Below are 22,877 nucleotides of genomic sequence, written 5' to 3'. Positions count from 1 at the left end.
GTCAGGATTTGAGCAAGTTCAGTTTAATGCTAATGCAGCACAATATAAATTTACATTTGTATAGCACCTTTCACATTGGGAGGACATCCCAAAGTGCTTGATGCTGCTGGCTGGGCACCTGAACTGGGGATGGGAGCCGAGGGGGTGGGGAAGGGAAGGTGACCGAAAGCGGTAATAGAGTTCCAGAGTTGGGGCAGATCGGCTGAAATCCCATACTCCAAGAGTGGGGTGCATATGGTAGGGACATGAAGTAGAATAGTACAGCTGAAGGAGATTGATGACCTCTCTGTGTGTTTAATATGTATTTGCCTCCAGCAGTCGAGTTGGTGGAGGTGAACACCTCAGGCAGTGTGCTTAATACACTTAAATACACGTAGCCTCTTCTAACTCTACAGTTTTGCTCCCAGCCCCACCACTTACAAGAGTGTCACCTGCAAACTGCCTTACACTGGGTCTGCAACTCCAGCTCATTGATATATACAAAGAATATTAAAGATATACAAGGAATAGTAAAGACCGCTGAGGCACTCTACTTATTGCCAACTGCCATGTTACCTTGCTCCCTTTGTTTCTTCCCTTTAGCTAATTGATGTCATGTCTTGCCTTTGATACCCAGTGACATCAGTTTGCAACCTATAGGTCTGCGGGGTACCAAGATTCCTAGTGAATCTTCCCCCTGGCTGTTTACGAATGTTCATTAGCCCACACTTGCAATGGTGTGTCACTGCTGCTGAGGCCAGAGCAAAGTGATGGCTGCCGTAGCCTGAAAATCCAATGGGAACCAAATGTAGGTGACCCCTTCAATCTCATGGAGACACCTATATGACATTCTTTTGATAATCACATTGAAAACCATTTTCTATCAAACTCACTTTCAGTAGACAGACTGCGAGTGCTCAGCACAGATTAAAACAAAATCAGTAGCTTGTTGGACACCAGAGTTTATTACTACAAATCCTGTTCAGTTTATTGATTCTATAGATTCAGTGGGTTTCTTTTTCTGAATAGATTCTGTGAGGGTAAAATCTTTTGTTGAAATTTATTGACTTCAGTGTGCAGTGAACTGGACAAAGTTCACTTTGTGTGTTTCTGCAGCAACGCATTGTGTCAAAGTCGGTGTGTTATTCTTCAACTGGTTCTCCTCTCCTCTAAACAGCTTGTAATTCCTGCTATTTTGATGATTTTACAAGGATGTTACATTCCTTTATATGTATGTGACTGACCCACTGTCACTGTAAAGCACTGTAAAGATGTTATCCTATTTGAACAACAACTTGCATTTATATCTTCATACCGAATAGCATCTGTGCGCTGTACAATGGGTTCTATAAAAATGCAAGTTGTTATTGGTTTTATGATTATGGCTGTTTTATGAAGGTTGCAAACATCTTGTCATAGACCAGTGCAGTTCTTTTTCTTCTTTTTTATCAGTTTTCCTCTTTCCTGCCTTCACCTCCTCAGAAGGGTTCTTGCTTGGGTATGGTTTTATAAACGCTCTTGGCTCAAGTAATGATTCTGTATGTGTCGCCCTAGTTAGTGAGTTGTCAGCAGACTATTTGACTGAAGCATATCAGTCTCTCCCGAAGCTGCCTACCCAAGCCTCGCCTCCTAGCAGGGAGTTCCTAGATTGCTATCAGGAATGGCAGTGCCTGATTTTGTTTACCTTCCTCCTAACCCAATTGTGACTGAGAATAGTTAACTCAGCACAGACCTGGCACTAGACCTGCCAGGTTCTTCTCTCAAAACACTAAACACAGCAATATCCTTCACAGTCGTAGTTCAGTTACTCACTCATTAAGCGTACATATGATTTGCTCTTTGGAGGAGGTGGCAAAGAATTGCCAGTGACCATTTTCCTTTTGGTCAAGTGGGTGTCTGACACGTATGGAAACTCATCACCATGATTAAGAGTATCCAAACCAGACTGTTATATATGTATATGCAGCGTACACGTGGAAATTCCCCTTTCTCTGGAATAGAATGCATGCTCTCTCCCCGTAGGATGCTCCCTGCTCACTTAATTCCAGAGACTATTAGGCACCAAACTGACAAGAGCTAAGGCTTGGGACCTGAAACTGTGTTGGACAGAGTACTATTGACTCAACGTGTTGGGTGCCAACGTTCAAGGGATTGCACCTCAGCAATAGTTGGGTCTTCAGGAGAGAGAATTAATAAACAATAATCTGTTCTCTGATTTCTGTCAGCTTGAGAGACAATTGCATGAAGATGAAGAGTTTGCCAGAACCTTGGCGATGTTGGATGAGCTGCCTAAAAGTAAAAAGGTAAAGTCTGAAATGTTACTGCACTAAGATCTACCTTCAAAAGTGAACCAAGGCTGCCACTAATTTTAAAAAAATTGATAAAATCAATAATCTATTGCTGATCACAGGTACTTTACATTTCAGATGTATGAAGTTACAAGATTGGGTCTCATTTCCATTACAAAGGGGCATACATGTAGGTTACACAGAGGGCACTGAGACTAGTTGGGTCGAATACCTTGTTTTGCTGCTGTAAATTCCATGTAATTTGTGAGATGTGATAATCATGTGCAAACAAGAGTAGAGAGAGAGTCACAAGGACCCTGACTAGGTAATTACCAACTGATGATTTTTGATGCATCATTTGCAGCCTGAAGCACCAGTATTGATTCAGTTTCAGAGATTCTAGGGAGGATGGTACCAAATGCATTTCGGTCTAGACTGTTAATGTCTCGGGATGGTAAGCAATCAACATGCTTCTTCCACTTTGCAATAATGAAGGAAAAAGATTGAGCCAAGCAGTCTGCTTCTCATGGTAGAATGGCCGATTTTTGTAGTGTTCTCTATGACCTAATATTGGATCTGTGTTTGACTGTTCATTGGTGCAGACTATGTTACCAATCCAGGCACACCCATTGAATCTGAGTTCACTCTAATAGAACCATACTAAACTCTGAGCCACTAATCTGCTCAGATGAGGATTACAACCTAGCTTGTATACTAAGCAAAAATAATCTACAAAGAGCTGGGCATTCATACACTCGCCCATATTAAATGTCCCAAAAGAGTGATAGTCCAAGAAAACATTTAATTGCTGCATGTGTTTGTCACCTCCTGCCTGGATTACTCCAACGCACTCCTCGCCAGTCTCCCCAGCTCCACCATTCACAAGATCCAGCTCATTCAAAACTCTGCCGCCTGCATACTGACTCGGACAAAACTCCGTACCCACATCTCACCAGTTCTGGCCAGGCTCCACTGACCCCATCACCGAACGGACCAAATCAAGATCCACACTTTTATGTTCAAATCCACTCCCTGGCATCTCCCTACCTCTCCGACCTCCTCACTCCCGAATCCACCACCCGGTGCCTCCGCTCGACTGGCACCAGCCTTCTGCTCATCCTTCACACCCTCAGCCCCACCATTGGAGGCCGCGCTTTCAGCCACTACGCCCCAAAACTCTGGAAAAACTCCCTCAATCCCTCCGTCTTGCCCCCTCTCTCCCCTCTTTCAAGTCCCGCCTGAAAACTTTCCTCTTCGACTGTGCTTATGGCTCCCTCCCCCTGGCTCGGAGTCCGGCTTCCCCACTGTTAAGAGCTCTGAGACACTACCCTGCGTGGAGGGCACTATATAAATCCAAGTTATTTTGCTGGGTTTATTTAAGGATGAGGTTATTTTTTGCTCTTATCCCAGAGTATTTCTTTGACAATTGATTTGGCGATCTGACAATCGGTTTATCTGACTTTTTAAACCTCAGGCGCGGACGGGTTCCGAAGGCCAGGAATTATCGTTATCCTTGGTGGTTAAAGCCAAACCCAGAAAAACTGCTGATGAACAGACAGAAGAAAACTCAGGTAAATGTTTTTTTTTAAAAAAAAAGTTGGCAAAGCTTCAAAATCTTTTAATTTATTTTACAAAATGGGTGTAAATCTGTTTCCATTGGATTAACTATTAATAAATTAACAGCTCCCACCTCCCTGACCTGCTTGTACCGCACTCCTCTGCCCAACCCTTTGGTCAGCTAACAGGGCTCTGCACTTCCCCTAACCCATCTATGCCACCATCGATGGCCGACCTTCAGCCACTATGCTCTTAACCTCTGGAACTCACTGTGGGGAGAGGAAAGTTAAGCGGGGTCTCCTTGTTGCTGAACTAACTCCAAGGTGAGCTGCTTGGCAAAGGAAACTTGGAACCAAGTCAATCCTCTGTTGGTCTCGATAGTCCAGGTGTGCCTTCAGTACTCAGGGCACAGCAGATGATAAATCAGGTGCTTGAAGGGCTTTGAAATGTTAAGACAATGTCAAAGCAGCTATGTAAATTGTTGTCGGAAATGGGAGTTATTTTATTATTTTAAAAAAAGGAATATTTGGAATCAAAAATGTTCAAGAAGTTTTGTAAAACAAATATCTTTAATTATTCAGGCAAGTCGCTGGGCCAGTCTGATGACCATGGAAGGCGCCGCAGCGACCGCATTACGTTGGAGAAATCCAGGACTGCTTCCCAACCTCCACCTGGGAGCTCCATTCACAGAGAAGAAAAGCTCTCCAGTAAATCGTCTCCTCTGAAAACCAGCTCTAAACTTGCGTTTATGAAACGTAGGGAAGAATCGTCTGGGATGAAGAAGGCATCGACGCCAGTAGAAGAGAAAATTATTTCTCCAAAGAAAGAGGAGAAAATCTCACCAGCAAAATCTGTGGTAAGGAGCATTTGTTTCCCACTGTGTGGTGTGTGTTAGAGCAGAGATAGAGTTGTGCTTTACTTGAGAATACCTGGCTATGCAACTCCTCTTAAGATTCTTCAGGTAAAAATTACATTGAGGCCTTGTTTGCACATGATTTGTGTTGAGGTTAAAGATCCCATTGCACTGTTTTTCACAAGAATAGGGGGTTCTTCTGGTCGATGTCTATCCTTCAACCAAATTCACTTAAAAAAAATAATTGTTATTCACGTTTATGCTGAATGTGGTGGTGCAAATTAGCCGCATTTCCTCACACCGCAATCATTTCCTAACTTTGTAATAGCTTGATTTATTTTAAGGAGTTTCACAATGTTAAAGACTATATTAATTACAGCTATTTTGAAAGACGTTAAGAATCGATGAAAAGGGCTGATCTAGATAGATAAGTGCGACTACCTAGTTACAATCTAGTAACAATCTTCTTTGATGTTGGAAATAAATGTACTTTATTTTCATTAGTCAAACCAAGTAATATAATAATAATAATAATCCTTGCATTTGATATAGCGCTTTTCACGTCGGGAGGACGTCCCAAAGCGCTTCACAGAACACACTGTAAAGTGAATTGACTGTATATTTGTGGGCGAACGCGGCAGCCAATTGCGCACAGCAATGTCCCACAAACAGTCGTAGATTGAAAATGACCAATTTATTATTGTTTTTTTTGGAGGGATTATTATTAGGCGTGTGGAGTAAGGAAACTTGCCCAAGGTTTCGCCCTGGAGCTAACTACTGAATTATTTTAACACTTCCTTTGTGGATCAGACTGCAAAATATGAAAATTCATGGGAGAAAGCTTCAGTCACCTAAATCAGTTTTTTCTATTAAGATACGTTTGCTACTTTCGATTAGTTGAATCTGGATATATCTGATTGATGACTGAAGGGCTCGCTGCTTGATTCACAAGGAAAGGGAACTTGGGTACCTCTATGAGCATATGCTTTAAGATTTATCTTATTTTTTATGCTATACTAAACAGTGACTTCTGCCATTAAGTAGGGGGGAATTCATAAGAGGAAGGTGTGACCGTGAAGTGGCTTACCTTTGTGTGGGCAGCAGTTGGAAGACAGTTCATCACATCTTTGTTCTTTGCAAACCCAGAGTCCAGAGGACAGCGAGAAGAAACGTCAGAATTACTTGGCTTATCGCAGCTACTTGAACCGTGATGGACCTCGAGCGCTGGGGTCAAAAGAAATCCCTCAGGTAAGATGGTGCTAATTGCATGCGAAAGATTCACTTTGTGGAATCGATTTTATATACAGATGTAAGTCTTATTTTTCCTGCCCTATAGAAGCTAATATGTTTATAGATTTTTTTTATTTCTCTCTCCAAAACCCTTGCATATTTTTGTAGTATATGCTCATAGCATTGCTGATGATTTTTTTATTGGTCGGCCAGGTATCTGACACGCGTGGAACACATCATCGTGATTAAGAGTCTCCAAACCAATTTACTGAGATTGTCACAAGTGTGTGGCTTCAATTTATTTGTCAATGCAGACTCTTTCCCCGGAGAAATGCACCCAGCCCACCTAATCTCAGAGAGTATAGCTGCAGGCTGGCAACAGCCAATGTTTGGGGACCCCAGTGTATGTATCAGAGTACTACTGGAGTTTAATCAACTAAAATCACAGTTTGCCATTGTGAAAACCAGTAAGCTTTCTGCTGCATGGCTAACTAGGACACCCTACCTGTTAGAACTTTGGCTTGCAGGATTCAGCCTTCACTAGACAGAAGGAACCAGGAATTCCTCACACGCCATATGGTGAGCAACACAACTTGGCAGAAAATGCATGAGTGCATTGCCCTGATCCTCTTAACCACACATTCCTCCTCATGAGTGATGGTCCCGCTATTTGGAATTGCGGTGCTTACAAATCGAGTTATACCAAGTCCTGAATGTAAGCGTATGTTCACGAACCTGGTCTCTAGGAAATGCCTTCCGGCAGCTGTCCTCCTAAGCCTTGGACATCAGCATGGACATCTGCCTTCCTCATGGTGAGAGGACATTTATTTGTGGCGTGCTTGCCACCTTGATGCTCTAGATGTCCAAGTCCAATACCACATACAAGCCTTACTTAACACTAACTGCTTAATCCAGGACATAGCTGGAGGGCTCTCTGAGGTGCCAGTTGTTAGACAAGTACATGGCTTACAACAAACCCATGTGGGTACGTATAGTCAGCTGGATAGCTTGCTAGTTGGCACGCTTTACTGTTAGAGAAACAACAGTATTAGATAAGTCTGTGAACCTCTGCCTTTCATTCTTGACTAACGAAAACATTCCTGCCAAATGCTTTCACTTTTGTGTGATTCAGGTAGTTAAGCACAATTTTCGGATGCATTGCGTATAATCGGGAAAGATGGATTCCATTCTCGTGAGGTATGTGTGGGGCAGGTTGTGACTTTATATGAAGTCTCAGAATGCCAGAAGGCTCTGGGGAAACCCCTTTATGTTGCATTCACCAATTTTCTTAAGGCTTTTGACCTAATGCACCATGAGAACATGGCCTATTCTTGTGTCCTTCAGGTCAAGATCCATGTGTGGTTTGATGGCAGACTCACTGAGCCTGTCCGTCTTGGGTGCTATCCACCCTATTCAATGTATCAATGATGGATGGCATCAAAAAAGACCCGCTTAGATTGCCGGATCCAGGCCTTTCTGGTAGACTTGTGGGGCCTTTGTTGCAGATAATGTTGTTTTATTGGCGGACTCGACTGGGAATTTCATGCCCTGTCCTCACCATCTTGAACACTGGACCATTGAATGAACATGGTCCTGGTTGCCCCAAATGTGGTATTATGATTTTGCACAGCTCAAGAGGGGACCTCGACTATATTAATTAGAAGATACAATTATTGTAATTGGTACAGTATTGTAACTGACAATTATTGATTTCTATTGGTATCTGGAGGTTGTGGTGGACACCAACCATCATTTGGGACCATGAGAAGGGGTGAGGTCTCTCAATGACAGCAAAGTCCCAATGTAGGTTAAGCGTGTGAATTATAGAACATGTCTAAATAGTTCTCCTTCACCTGGACATGCAACAGAAGGGTTTTCCTCATTCAATTTGTAAGATCCAGGACCAAGCAGTGTGATGGATTTTTGGTGAAATGAAGTGCCTGCAGGGCATTGGTCTATACTGATCTGGTGCTCAGCACCCTGGTGGTGGAGATGGCTTCATGCTACGTTGCTAAAATTTCTTGAGAGATAACCTGGATTAAGCAGTTGATGACAAATAAACTTGGTACTCAGATTGGACTCTGACCTTTAGAACATCAATGTCATTGGCATGTCACATACTGTCTATAGATCTTTCCACCTTCATCCCAGGGGGAGGCAGTACCTTTGTTAGTTGGAGCTGCTCCAATCAGTGAACTCCTCAACAGGCTGGTTATTTGGGACCAAGGAACATAATAGTCAAACGGGAAGGGTTGTTAAATATTTGTTTTTCGCAGGCAACATTTGTACAATGGTTGGATTTATCTCCGTGCTGCTTGTGTTCTGTCAAATACTCAGATGCTCAGACACCCTGTATCTCTGGTTGCAAACAAATTTACGCTCTTTCCTACCTCCCCTCCTCCCCAATTATAATTTTCAGTTCCTCAGTAGAAGTGAGTTGGTTTAGAATGTGCCCTATTGATTGTTCAAACTCTTCCTATCAAGGGAGCTGAGAACTGTTTGGAGAATCTTTCATTCGTAATTACTGGGGTCCTGGAGTCAATGGAGCGCGATGAAGCCAAGTCTCTAATAGAGCGATATGGAGGGAAAGTGACTGGAAATGTCAGTAAAAAAACCAATTACCTGGTGATGGGCCGGGATAGTGGTCGATCCAAGCTGGATAAAGTGAGTACTATCAGTAATGCGTGATATTGGATATCAGCACCACTGAAATATGGCGCATAGGTCATATGCCTAAGTATCTGGCGCATAGGTTATTTGCAGCAGAGCTATATCGCTTTACGGCACCTGGTGAGCTTATGGCAAGTATCCTCTATCCTGTTGCATTTCAACACTGGATCATTTGGAGATCAGATGTTACTGGTGGGTGGGGAGGGGTGCTAAATTTCTCCTTTGCCTCACCATGTACACACGCACATCTCCATTGCTGCTCCCACAGGATCCTCCCGTCCTCCTGACGTGAAAGCTGCTATATAAATGTTATTTGTTGTTGTTGTTGCTTTGCAGTGTCGCAGCTTATTTTCAGGTACGTGTTGGCAGTTAGTCGGGGACATGGACCTCTTCACCTCGGGTGGCTCTATTTAATGGGCAACTTGGCTTAGTCCTGCCATCTTCTCCCTAGTAATACCCGATTGTTGCTCCATGTGATACCTGAGTCACTGACACAGTCAGTCTAATAATGAACAATCAAGTTGATGAGATGACTGGTTGATGTTTCTATCGCTGCAAAGCTACTGTCCCCAACTCGTCTGTGTTTGTGCGTTTCAGTTTGTTTTTACGCAATTCTATGTAGGAACCTGGTTGTTAGTCGATTGGCGGACTGCTTTCCAGGGGTAATAAACCCTCCAAAAAAATGATTACTCAATCCACAACTGTTTGTGGGACACTGCTGTGTGCAATGGCTACCACATTTCGGCCACAAGATATACAGCCCTTTCACTTTACAGTATATTCTGTGAAGCGCTTTGAGACGTCTCAATGACCTGATAATGACCAAATGCACACATCACATCAGTAAAATTGCTAATAACCGCTGACTTCATGTGCTTCTCGCATCTGGCAGACGGAAGGAAGCTATTGGCATTGAGATTGTTTCAGCGAGTCTGAATTTTAACAAAGTAATTTAGAAAGACTGGTAGCAGTGGTACAGACAGGATGGGTTGAACGGCCTCCTTCTGTGCAGCAAGTTTCTATGCTTCTGAGTACTGAAATTGCACGGTGTTCTGGTCTGAAGTATGTTTTCCCATCCATTAGCGGGTATCCTTTTGTGGAAATTAAGCAGTGACTTTATTTTAATGTTATTTTCTTTAGGCAGAGACCCTTGGCACCAAACAGATTGATGAGGATGGCCTGTTGGATCTGATCCACAAATTGCCAGGAAAGAAATCCAAGTATGAGATTGCAGCTGAAGCTGAGGTTAGTTTGGTGCTGAATGTGGGGACATTTGGGGTCTTACCTGTTGCTTCTTGACTTTGTGTGTAAGTTAATCAACACCTATATCAAGATCACCAACAAGAGTGTTTTCAGCACCCGCGATCTGTTTATCTGATATCTCCAGTGACAACTTGATGGATCACAATTTTTTTCCCCTCCTAAACCCAAACAAATTACAGGTTAAAAAATTGAAAGTAGTTTCAGAGGAAAGAAACAAGGTATCGGGGAAAAGTTCCACACGCAATGTGAAGGTTTCAACACCCTCAAAGAAATGGAGTGAGCATCAAAAAGACGGCCCTTCAACCAGCAGTCCTCCAACACGAGAGAATGGCAACTCTTTGAGAGGTGTGAAGAGCATCTCGTTCAGTGCAGAACCCTTTGCCTCTACATCAAGGCTGAAGACAGCAAGTGCCTCTCAGCTGTCAGCGAAGGAGGAAGAAGCGAGCTTGCTGTGGGTGGATAAGTACAAGCCAACAGCCCTGAAAAATATCATAGGACAACAAGGGGAACAGAGCTGTGCCAACAAGCTGCTCCGCTGGTTGAAGGACTGGCATAGGAACAACTCTGGGGGCAACAAGCCTATAGGTGAGGATAGAAAACCTTTCTCTGAGCTTGACCTATTGGGGCAGCTCCATAACAAATGGTAGTAAGCTGTTCGTCTGTTTGAGCCTTTTTGCTATTTTATTAGATAACGCAGTTCTTTCTATTTTCAATCTAATTTCCCTGCATTTTTTTCATATTCCCTTATTACCTTTGTTATTTAATCAGAATATTGAAGAGGAAACAATGCATACATGAGGCAGAGGGGAATAGGGAAGTAAAGGAAAGGGACTGATCTTCCCTTCCTCTCCCCCCCCCCCCCGGGTCCTGGCTGGCCTCTCCCCCCTATGGCCAAAATGCAACCAAATTCATTGATTGTTCTTATATTTGCTGTTTATGTGATGGAGCTGGCACATGTTGTGGTTGCCAATAACAGCCATACGTCTCAGTATAATTGTGTGACGTTTTGAGATAACGCGCTATAAAATTTGTTTTGTATTTGTACAGCAAAGTTTCACAGGTTTGGCGGAAGGGATGATGGTTCAAGTTCCAAAGCTGCTCTACTCTCTGGTCCTCCTGGTGTGGGGAAAACCACCACAGCCACTCTCGTCTGTATGGTAAGAGAATATAAATTCCAGAGATACAAGCCTAATATTAGCACCACCTTTAATGCAGTGAACTCTTGATGGCCTTCTGTCACGGTTGTATGTCACTGCAGTGCTTTGTTACATTAAGAGCTTTTATAAAACACATTGTATTTATTAATGTTCCTCCTTAACGCACAGTACACAATTAACAGAAGACTGTAAATATTGGTCAAGCAAATATTTAATGGTTTGAATATCTCGAATCCAATCTGATATCTGGACACATGAGCTGGTTACAATCTAGCGAATGAAACTTCACATCTCTTATCTCTGCAAATGTTTGGAAATGGGATAAGATACGAGATGAACTTGCATTTGCTTACTTGTAAAATAACAGATTAATTTACTTTTAGAGATGGATGTGTTAAATAAACTCACTCTCCCATCGCAGCCTTACTGATCCCAGCACTATTTCACTAATCCTAATAGGGCTGGTTGTTGGTACCTGCTATTAGGATCAAAATAACATTTTTAAAAAAAAATATTTGTATATCCAGCACTGTAGTGCCTGGACTCTGACACTTCTGTCCATAGCCAAGCGTTGTAAGAAGATGCTGTCATAGAAAATAGAAATAGCTTTTATAAGCAAAAATTGTAAGACTTCAGATATTTATGGGCAACTAATTCTTTCTTTAAAGGAAGTCTTGATATGCAGGTTATTAATAATCAACAGATAGATGAGTAGAAGACACAAATTCAATGCCAACTCATTTCATAATATAACATGTTGCTTTAGGACAACCTGTTGCCGTGCCCTCTCTTTGCACTGGCCTGTGTCTGCTTACTGGATTAGGTTAATTTAAACGTCAGAGATACATGAGTATCAAACCTGAAGTCAATCAATGAATGCAAACTCGAGGGAAACAAAATTATTGGAAGCTTATAACTTTTTCTTAAGTCTTGTTTTTCTCATGCTACTTGGCATTTTGTAACATTGTAATACATGTGGCATTCGTTTTTCCTTCCCTTTTGTTTTCTTCCTGAAAAGAATTTGGGATTCAGCTACGTTGAACTCAACGCCAGTGACACCCGGAGCAAAAACAGCTTGAAGGAAGTGGTAGCAGAGTCACTGAACAACACCACCATCACTGGCTTCTACTACGGTATCTGCAGACACCACAATGCCTATGTTGGGCTGTGCTAGTGCATTGCTGCCACGCTTTGATGTGGTGCCTGGTAGTTGCTGCACATTTAATAATAATAATCCTTGCATTTGATATAGCGCTTTTCACGCCTTCTAGAATACACTGTAAAAGTGAATTGACTGTATATTTGTGGGCGAAACGCGGCAGCCAATAGCGCACAGCAGTGTCCCACAAACAGTCGTGGATTGAAATGATCAATTTTGAGGGATTATTATCAGGCGTGTGGAGCAGGAAACTTGCCCAAGGTTTCACCCTGCCGGGAATCGAACCCAGTTCTCTCTCTTGCAAAGCGAGTGCTCTAACCACGGAGCTACAACAACAACAAAATTACATTTACAGAGCGCCTTTCCCGTCGGGAGGACGTCCCAAAGCGCTGGACAGTCAGGGGTCGAGATACCACATTAAAAAATGGTGTGGACATCGTTTCCTAACGTGGTTTTTTCATCTCCTTAAGGAGCTTCATCCTCAGTAAGCAGTAAACATGTGCTGATCATGGATGAGGTGGATGGAATGGCTGGCAATGAGGACCGGGGAGGAGTTCAGGTAATGCACTCTGTACTGCGCTGTGTGTTTCTCTCATCTCTTCTCTCATCTGAGAAGAATTTGCAATGTGATGGTGGCTGTGTTTGTGTTTCAGGAACTGATCGCTCTAATTAAACAGACCAAGATTCCAATCATCTGCATGTGCAATGACAGGAACCATCCCAAGATCCGCTCCTTGGCCAATTACTGCTTTGACCTCCGCTTCCCACGTCCCCGACTGGAACAGATCAAGGTGCAGTTACAGAAGTTACTTTACCAACAACCGCTGTGACTAGTTTTTCTAATTCTTGCTCTGGTGAAATCCAGTGTGGTGTTTCCTCGTGGTGGGTAGGGGATAAATTTATGTGACGAGTGGTGGGAAAGGCTGAGTGAGCCAGGGCGGTGGGGTGATTGGTGTGATGGAGTAGTGTAAAGCTTTCGACAGGCCTTACTAAAAAGGTTTTCAAATGAAGTTGAATAAATTTGATTACTCCGTCACGTGACAGTGAAACAGAAATTCATATTGTGCAAAATTGGTGATTGTTCTGATAAACTCTTCTTCTTGTATCCAGAAATAATGGTATTTGGGGGAAGGGGAAGCACTTTGGAGTCGTGAGCTGCTGTGATTGGGTGCTCGCTTCTTCGTAACTCATCACCTTTCTCTGCCCTCACCTATAGGGTGCCATGATGACTGTTGCTTATAAAGAAGGTTTGAAGATTCCTCCTCCAGCCATGAATGAAATTATCCTTGCAGCCAATCAGGATATCAGACAGGTTCGTGGCCAGATCCTGGCATCCCAAATAATTAGCATTAGTGTTCAGTGTTGAGATGATCCCTTGAATGGGCTGGACCCCACATCACAACTCTTACATACTACGAGTGTGGGAATATGTTCTATAATCAACGTCCTGCTGAAAGCATAGTTTATATACCCATCATAGGATGTTAAAAGCAAATTCAATTTGAATTTTGTACAATGTGTTATTTTGAGGGCCAGTCATTTGTCCTTTGTGTTTGAAGCGATTATTTCCAGGTAGCTTGTATAGTGAGGTCTGCTGTGCACCATATGTAAATCGTGTACAACTGGAAATGCATAGTAACCGAATTATACACCATGGAGAAAGGCCATTCAACCCCACTAATCCATGCTGGTGTTTATACTCTTCATGAGCTTCCAGTACTTTATACTCTGCATGAGCCTCCAGCACTCCCATTTCCTTGTATTCCCTTGTATGCATCAAGTTTCCTCTTAAGTTTCCGTCTCGCCCCCTCCCTCGCCACCTTCAAGACGCATCTCAAGACCCTCCTCTTCAACCGTGCCTTCGATCTCCCTGCTTCCGCCCCTGCCCTCCATCCTCCCCAACTCCCAGCTCGGGTCCAAAACTCTGTCTGTCCAGCGCCTTGGGACGTCCTCTTGAAATGAAAGGCATTTTACAAATGTAATTTTGTTGTTGTAAATGATTTAACGCTTTTTTGCTTTAACCAGAACTTCTGTCAACAAGTTCTATATTTGCACCATCCTCTGCACAAAGAAGTTCCTCCTAAACCCCCTTTTAGATCTTTATTACTCATCCTAATATGCCTGGTTATTGGTACCTCACACACAAATGCTATTAGGATCAAAATAACACTTTAAAAAAAGATATTTGTATATTCAGCACTGTAGTGCCTGACCTATGGCACTTCTGTCCATAGCCAAGCGTTGTAGGAAGATGTTGTTGTAGAAAATAGAATTATCTTTTACAAGCAGAAATTGTAAGACTTCAGATATTTAGAGGCAACTAATTCCTTCTTAAAAGGAAGCCTCGATGTGCAGGTTATTAGTAATCAGCAGGTAGATGCGTAGAAGAGAAAAATTTAATTTTCTAGGTTTTGCACAATACTAGATCTGCTCACCATATGTAAATCATGTGTACAACGAGCTTACATATTCATGTTCCCTTCTTTTGTACTCGCCAACTTATGGAAACGGCCTATTAACATCCACCTTATCAAAATATTCATAATCTTAAATACAGTGCTTAATTATGTAATTAACCAATGGAAAGGGGTGTTTGTTGATTGCAGAATTAAGCTCATGTCTCATTTTCAAAATTCTTTCAATAAGCATTGAAGTGTACTGGGTCTGAAGAGTTTAGTTTTAAGCTATTTTCCAGTGCCCTCTGTCCCCATTCCAGCACACATCATGCACATTCACATGCTGGAATGGTCTGCCTTGTATTTGAAGCTGTGGTCTTGTTGTGTTTTCTAGGTTTTGCATAATATTACCATGTGGTGTGCAGATAAGAAATCAATGACTTATGATCAGGCCAAGAAAGATGGCAAAAGTGCCAAGAAAGATATTAAGCTGGTGAGTAACTGATGATCAAGACCACTGAAAAGAAGTTGAGGCTGATATCCAGTCCAGGGCTGGTTTGAGGTGCTGCAGTGTTGGAGGTGCCGTCCTTCAGAGATGGTTAAACAGGTCTTGCCAACTTATTCAGGTGGGCGATAAAGATCCCATGATATACTGGAAAAGAGAGTTTTTGCTGGTATACAAATGATCCTCTAGATAAATTGGTTGTTCAACTCGTGGCTGTTTATCGAGTCAAAATGACAAAAAAAAATAGCTGGCATATTTGCCTACTGAAATAGTCACTAATATTTGAGAATAATTAGTGTGATGCAATTTGCATAAAGTGCTATAATAATTCAGCTTACAATGATTTGTTCTCGGTAGATTGCAGGGATGGAATTATTAAAGAATGTAAAACTGACCTTGATATAAAATTGATCAAGAAGTGATCCTTGTTGCGACTGGGCAGACCACAAGTTTCGAGCCATCCTTGGCAAGAACATCCCCGTGTTAGATGGTCATGGGAATGAGAAATCCCAATCAGGGAATCCTGTGTTGGCTAAAACTGAATGGTTACATAATAGAGGAGCCACTGCAAGGAGAAGACTGGAGGAAGATGAGAAGCAAAATATAAATAAAAGAATTAGCTTTTAAGGAAGTTGCAGGAAGTTGCAGGCCTGGTGTTTGATCTCGGCTCAGTGATGGGCGACTTCAGTGTAGGAGGATCGGCAGCGAAATTTCCAGGTCTTGTGTACTGAATTTGACTGTAGCTATTGGTTGTAGCTCCATTAGGGTAAAAATGTGAATGGGATTTGAACCACTTTTGAGTTTTAAAAACTAGCTTGTGGTGAAGACCATTAAAGTTTTTTTAAAATAAAACCCTTGCATTTTTTCACATGGAGTTAACTTTTTGGCTTTAGGGTCCATTTGATGTTGTGAGGAAGGTGTTTGCTACCGGTGAGGAGACTGCTCGTATGAGCCTAATCGACAAGTCTGACCTCTTCTTCTATGACTATTCAATAGCACCACTGTTTGTTCAGGAGAACTACATCCATGTGAAGCCAGTAGCCGCAGGGTAAGGAGGAGAGAGGTGTTCATCAAAATCGTACAGATGCGGGTTTTTATTGCCAAATGTTTTCTAGTTGACTGCTTTCCACACAAACCCTCATCCACGCCTTTGGCACTTCACAGCTGGACTATTCCAATGCCCTCCTCACTGGTCTCCACAAAATTAAATTAATTCAAAACTCTGCACCCCGGATACTCACCCGGACAAAACTCAGTACCCTCATCATATCAGTCCTTGGCAGGTTCCACTGGCTCCCAATTACCAAACGGATTGATTCCAAGGTAGTCTCACTTGTTTTCAAATCCCTTCATGCCCTCACACCTCCCTACCTATTCGACCTACTCCTCCACCCGCTAACTCCACTCTCCACTCTCGCCTTCTGTTTGTCCCACGTGCACTCCGCTCCACCATCAGAGACCGTACCTTCAGCCACTATGCCCCGAAACTCTGGAACTCTCGCTCAATCCCTCCGTCCTCCTGCCCCTCAAATCCTGCCTAAAGACCTTGTTGATCGTGCGTACAGTCACCCCTCCTCCCCCTGGCTTGGCTTCAGACCGCTACTGTCACTGCTCTGGGACGCTACACTGCGTGAAGGGTGCCATATAATTGCAACTTGTTGTATTTGTGTTCTTGGGTGTGTCTCTATCTTTGGTTCTTGCTATTTCTGTACAAAATCCATTCAGGTGATTCAAGTGTTGCCTGAAATGGTATCAACAACTGTTATTAATTAATGAGACCAAATGACCCATGTTCTCCTGAAACACCAAGTCCAATAATTTAATAGAATATTTGATAATGTCAGGTTAGTTATTAATAGATTAAATTATATCTAATTACATTTGAAGCCCACAGGTTATAGCAGTAACACTGGAACATCCAGACATATAAAATCACCTCTTTTCACAAAAGAATGAAGAGCATTCTGCAGGAACAGAAGAATTCACAGGACCCGATGACCATTGTGGCCCACCTTGCTGGTCTCAAAAGTAGCTTTTCATAAAAATCCTGAACATTTCTTTATCACTTTTACCCCTCAACTCACTAAATAGATGTCTAATTCCCTTTTGAATCTGCTGGCACTCTGCCTTCATAGCTTACCTGGATAGTCTGTTTCACGTAAGAGATTTCTCACTCCTGGTCCCAGAGAGATGTCCGATTATCATCTTCTGTGTTGTTTTGGGCATTGATCAATCCTAATGTTTTATTTTTCTTGGATTAGTTCATCAGCAGTTTTTTCTGCAATTTTAGACCAAGCAGAAGTAACTGCTGGACCGTACATGTGCATTGACATTGTGAGGGCAGAACTGACCATGATGCCCTCTGTTGTTGGAATAGTTTTCCAATGCTCACTATTGAGGCTCACACATGAATAATGGCCACATGGATGAGGTTCTGGGGGAGTTTTGCAAAACTGGAATCTTCTTTAGGATAGTCAAAATAACCACAAAGGCAAGAGAAAAATTGACTAGTTTGTTTTTTTAAAAAATTAAAATTTAAAGAGCTGCCAGGATTAATAATATATGACACGTTAGGGGCAACATGCCCAATACAATAGTTTATATTTCCTTTCACATTGGTTGTCTTAAAGTGTTTAACACTGCTGGCTGGACACCAGAACTGGGGATGGGAGCTGAAGGACATGGAGATAACCTGTTCCTGCCCTGGGTATTAAGGACTCCTGGAGACCTTAGATTTTCATGTTATTAAATCTATAGCAAGCCATTTAATTTTACAGATATGTTTGAGGTATGGACTTTCAATTTACTGAATGTGTCTGGTCCCAGATAAACATACATTCACTTTGTTTCCACCTGTCACATTATGTAGTTGTTTGTTCATGGCTGTAGCTTGTGAATAAGCTGTTAATTGCAATGTGTTTACTTTCTAGCTCAAACATGAAAAAACACCTGATGCTGCTGAGTAAAACGGCCGAAAGCATCTGTGATGGTGATCTGGTCGATAAAATGATCCGTTCAAAGCAGATCTGGACTCTCCTCCCTACTCAGGTCAGTGCTACAGAAACCATTCAAATTTGATGTCCGAATGGCTCCCTGAGTTAGTCAGTACTGACTTAAGCCATTAGGAGCCACCAGAACAGACTATTCTTGTCCAACTGGTCATATCTAAAGTAAAAGAAATGCTTCCTGTTAGAGGAATGGTATTGATAAATCTATAAACCAGGCAACCCAATTCATCGTAAATATGGTTGGATAGGGATTATGGATGCCGTAAAAACATGAATGTATAAATAACAAACGTCTGCTTCAGACACCTTAAGTCTTGCACTCTCTGATTTTTACAGGCTATTTATGCCAGTGTTATTCCTGGTGAGTTGATGAGAGGCTACATGTCACAGTTTCCATCTTTCCCAAGTTGGTTGGGAAAATATTCCTCTACTGGCAAGCATGATCGCATCACACAAGAACTTACCAGGCACATGTGTCTAAGGTACGAGCAATGATTGCAGCAGCCACCTTAGGACTTGTTATACTGGGTGAACTGATGGTACAGAAGTTTTTTTTCTTCCCTTTGGGATTCTACAATAGCAAAATGGTCGATGAGCAGGATAGTATCTCGAGGGCGCTTAATAATCGTAGTTTGATGTGGAGCTGGGAAGAAAGTGGGGGAGGGTGGGCTGGGGGGGTTACTGCAGGGATGGTTGGAGTGGAAATTCTTCAGGTGGAATCTGAAAATGGGGAGTAGATAGCAAGGTGGAGCAATTGAGATTGGGGGGGTGGTTTCTACAGGTTCAGGCAGTGGTTGAAAGCACGGCTGCCAATGGTACAGCAGAGAGGTCAAGAAGCACCAGAAGGCCTTCAGGCTAACTGAAGGGGATAGGTAGAGGAGGTGGAAATAATTTGTAGATAAGTGAGGATCGATCCATTCTGCGATAATATCTAGTGTGTGACTGAACGTCAGGAATGTTTTAATCCCTTGCCTGTGGTGACAGCTGCTTTCATCTGGGGTTCTACATTTGGCTTTGGTGCCCTTGGTCTATAAAGGGAGTCTCCCATTCCTGACCATTAATCAGAGACTACTGCTGAAAGTGTGTGAAGGTCTGGTGAAGATGGGATTAGATTTAGTAATGATGCTCTTGATGGTTGAGTGCTTGTGACACGTGCTGATCAGGTTGATGCATGAAGAATTGCCTTTTTCTTGTGGATCTGGTGGCTTTTGTTCATGGAAATGTACTCCAGCACCATCGGGAGAGAAAATAATCTCCCTTTTAAGTTGAGTGGTCCATTCGCAACAGGGTTCCATATTGTGACTTAGCAATTTAACAGTTGGGGAAGTATTAGTTGTTGCTTTCTGGTTAAAACTTAGTTGATCTTCATTGATAAACCAGACTCCTCTTGCAGCTAAAACCTTGAGTTGAGTATCAGGTGTTGCTGCTGTTCAATTTAGCAATTTAGTGGAGTCCTGTAGCTCAGTGGTTAGAGCACTCGCTCTGCAAGTGAGACACCTGAGTTCAATTCCCGGCAGGTCAGGGCGAAACCTTGGGCAAGTTTCCTTACTCCACACAGAGCCTAATAATAATCCCTTCAAAACCCAAAACAATAATAAATTGGTCATTTTCAATCCACGACTTTGTGGGAAAATGCTGTGCGCAATTGGCTGCCACGTTCGCTCACAAATATACAGTCAATTCACTTTACAGTCTATTCTGTGAAGTGCTTTGGGACGTCTAGAAAACGTGAAAAGCGCTATATCAAATGCAAGGATTATTATATATTATTATATTTAATTTCAAGAATAACAACAACTTGAATTTATATAGTGCCTTTCACAAGGGCCTTCAAAGCCTGAAAATAAAAATTTAACATTCTTCCATAATTTCTCAGTCTTCATCTGAACTAATTAAATATTTTTTAATACTTTTTTACAAAAAAACTGACAGGACTCAAACCAGTAAGCGAGCAGTGAATCTGGACTACCTCCCTTACCTGCGGGACACACTGGTTCGGCCGCTGGTGGAGGAAGGAACCAATGGGGTTCGTCACGCTGTTGGAACGATGGATGCATATTATCTTATGAAAGAGGATGTGGACAGTATCATGGAGATTTGCAGCTGGGGGGGCAGATCTGATCCCTTTGCAAAATTAGACCCAAAGGTAACCAAGCAATTTCTATAATCACCAAAAATACTGCTCAAAGTGCTCAGTGCAGCTGGACCCAGTCCTAAATCTGAATAGACTTCATTTTTAACTTGTGTAATGTAGCAAGTGCGCCTCTAAGCCTGTGTAAATGTTCTTAATCTCTATTACTTCAGTGTCTGACAGTGTGCCTTTTCTCTTTTTGCTAGGTCAAAGCTGCCTTCACTCGGGCCTATAACAGGGAGGCCCACTTGACGCCCTATGCACTGCAGGGGATAAAGAAATCAAAACGTGGAGCTGGACCTTCCCAAGACACAGAGCTTGAGACTGAGGGCGTCCAGCCAGAGGAAGTGGTGGTGGAGGAGGAGGAGGCTGCAAACAGTATGGAAACAGATCCCATGATTAAGGTAAACCACAGAGGGCCTGAACCGACCTTAGGGGCATGTAGAGGTCAGTGCACCCTTGTGTCAGAGCCCACCAGCTGGGCTCTGACACAAGGCAGAATGGTGGCCCTGGGAAAATCTGGACGACAGGTCAACTAAAATACCACAAACTTGGACACTTTCCGGACTCCCCTGCCGATTTCAAACTCTGGTATCTCGGACCCCCGACCTCCCAAAGCACTCAGTGTGCTCCCCCAGTGGCCCTGGATATGGCTGAGGGAGGGCAGGGGTCTGAGTCCCGCTGGCAAGATACAGGCTGCCCACAACTAAAGCTCAACTAGAATATGAACTGCTGTGTCTGTACCAATAAAGTAGTTCAATGGTTGAGAACGCCTCTCAAGTAAGCAGTTATTGAGAATAAATCAGTATGAGGTTAGTACTGTACTAACAGTATTGTACTGTATTGAAACAGTACTGTCTTCTCTGAACAGTTTAGAAAAAAANGTCAAACAGCAATACAGTGTATCCCTGGATATTAGCAAGTGAGTTTATGCTCGTTCTTCTTCACGTTGTGATATCCTGACCAGGCTCCATGTCATGAGGAGAGTGTGAGCGAGCATTACAACACTGGGTAATATATTTCTAGCTGGAAATCTGACTTACGAATGATCAATGTTGTCTTGATTAACTTATGCATGTTCATGTTTTATTAGCCAAAGAAAACATCGAAGATCGTAAAGGAAGAAAAAATACAACCACAGCGAAAAGGAGGGAAAAGTAAAGGGAAGGGGAAGGTGACGAAGTGACATTGTACAGACTTGGCTGTTGAATGGCTAGTTGTGCTTCTTGAACCAAACTGGACTGCAGTTCAGGCTCTGGTGTTCACCAGCGACTGATGGAGAGAAGGGTTACTTTTGGGATTCTTACATTTTTATTTTCTATCTTTACTCAGCAGAATACTGTTGTGTGAAGTATTTGCCACTGTATATAATAATGTAAAGACCTACATTTTAGGTTTTTTTTTTGAAAATTGTACATTTAACAGAAATGTGGCACAAAATTTGAATAAAGTAATTTCTGCAGTTGAATCTGCACAACAAAGGTGATCCCGAGTTTCTCCCCTGAACAGACCTAAAATCAAATGAATGAATTATTTTTATTGAAACTTACCACCAGCATCTCTCGAGATTCAAGAGCTGCAGACCCCTGTCCTCTTGCCTGATCAGGGTGGTTGCGCCACCGAGATCTACTTGCCTCATCTGTTTCAGACGATGTGCTCTCTCAATCAGTGGTCAGCGACAAAGGTATTGCTTCCCCTTTCCTTCTCACACAACTTAATGGTCCATCTTGTTTGTGATCCTAAATATATTAAACTGTCACCTAAGGAAGACCTCTTGGTTTGATGGATAGTAGAATTTCAGAATGTTTTAAAATTATGGTGCATTTAATTTTTGCTCATTCAAAATTTCTGGAAAACTTAGCTCTATTTAACTGCTAATGTTTTGGGGAAAGTTTTGCAGATGCCTAAGGTTTTGCTGGAGTGCTTTTTTGGGAGTGGGGATGGGGACATTTTGAAATAGGTTTAATACTCTGCTGAGCAGGAGAGACTGAATTGGAGTATTTTTGTCATGTTGAAACGCTTAACTGAATATTCTGAGCTTGGAGTTATTGCATCTTCTGGTTAGTTTTTTTTTGTTAATTTTGATACATTCACTAACAACGTCAGCATGTTTTTTGAGAGCAGCATCAAAACAGCAGGTCAGGTTAATATGCCTCCTCTGATCGGCTCAACAACTGGTCAATTTTGTTCTTCCTTGTTTGTTGAATCTTCACATGCTATTGCAGTCAATCCTGGGAAAAGCAGCTTGAGTTGAAATTCCTTTGGAAGTGAACCTGACTATAAACAAGTGACGCTCAATTCATTTAAGTGTAGAGACACTGGGTACAGTTCAATACCAAGTCGTTCATTCTTTCGTGCCCAGGTCAGACAGACTCAGACCTGGAGAAGCAGCATTCACAAGAGCATCGTCATGAAGATGAATTTGATTGACTCATGTTGTGTATCAGGACATTGTATGTGGAAGAAGAAACCATACTCTAGCTCCCACATAATATCTCTCAGGATCTTTTACACTGGTCCAGGCTTTTGCCTTTAACTGATATACTGGTATTCTGTTGGGAGTAACCAGAGGTAAGTTGCCATCTAAATATTGTGCAATTTCGTTATTCCTCCCTGATTCCTCCTACTTCATCGTTTGCTTCATCTTTGGAGACAGTAATCACCATGAAAAAATAGCTTGA

At 42.4% G+C, this 22,877-nt stretch overlaps 1 protein-coding gene across 4 annotated transcripts in view; it reads left to right on the top strand.

The window, feature by feature from the left end:
• The window catches only part of rfc1 (replication factor C (activator 1) 1), a 48,124-nt gene extending 26,442 nt beyond the window's left edge, over positions 1 to 21,682 (top strand). For 3 of the 4 annotated variants that reach the window (XM_042341440.1, XM_042341451.1, XM_042341435.1), the window contains 19 exons: positions 2,205 to 2,282; positions 3,742 to 3,838; positions 4,406 to 4,680; positions 5,824 to 5,925; positions 8,392 to 8,571; positions 9,718 to 9,822; positions 10,020 to 10,425; positions 10,888 to 10,997; positions 12,016 to 12,130; positions 12,627 to 12,715; positions 12,810 to 12,947; positions 13,373 to 13,468; positions 14,947 to 15,045; positions 15,951 to 16,105; positions 17,988 to 18,105; positions 18,402 to 18,547; positions 19,998 to 20,211; positions 20,403 to 20,600; positions 21,290 to 21,682. In XM_042341440.1, coding sequence (XP_042197374.1) covers positions 2,205 to 2,282; positions 3,742 to 3,838; positions 4,406 to 4,680; positions 5,824 to 5,925; positions 8,392 to 8,571; positions 9,718 to 9,822; positions 10,020 to 10,425; positions 10,888 to 10,997; positions 12,016 to 12,130; positions 12,627 to 12,715; positions 12,810 to 12,947; positions 13,373 to 13,468; positions 14,947 to 15,045; positions 15,951 to 16,105; positions 17,988 to 18,105; positions 18,402 to 18,547; positions 19,998 to 20,211; positions 20,403 to 20,600; positions 21,290 to 21,382 — 2,814 coding nt within the window. In that variant the 3' untranslated portion in view covers positions 21,383 to 21,682. The remainder of the gene's footprint in view (positions 1 to 2,204; positions 2,283 to 3,741; positions 3,839 to 4,405; positions 4,681 to 5,823; positions 5,926 to 8,391; positions 8,572 to 9,717; positions 9,823 to 10,019; positions 10,426 to 10,887; positions 10,998 to 12,015; positions 12,131 to 12,626; positions 12,716 to 12,809; positions 12,948 to 13,372; positions 13,469 to 14,946; positions 15,046 to 15,950; positions 16,106 to 17,987; positions 18,106 to 18,401; positions 18,548 to 19,997; positions 20,212 to 20,402; positions 20,601 to 21,289) is intronic. The other variant, XM_042341462.1, reaches the window with a different exon arrangement.
• Positions 21,683 to 22,877: the final 1,195 nt, after the last annotated feature.

The sequence above is a fragment of the Callorhinchus milii genome, unplaced genomic scaffold (assembly GCF_018977255.1).
Source record: "Callorhinchus milii isolate IMCB2004 unplaced genomic scaffold, IMCB_Cmil_1.0 Scaffold1, whole genome shotgun sequence".
Classification (NCBI taxonomy): Eukaryota; Metazoa; Chordata; class Chondrichthyes; order Chimaeriformes; family Callorhinchidae; genus Callorhinchus; species Callorhinchus milii.
Note: the sequence above shows the minus strand (reverse complement) of the source record. Positions and strands in the feature narration are given on the sequence as shown.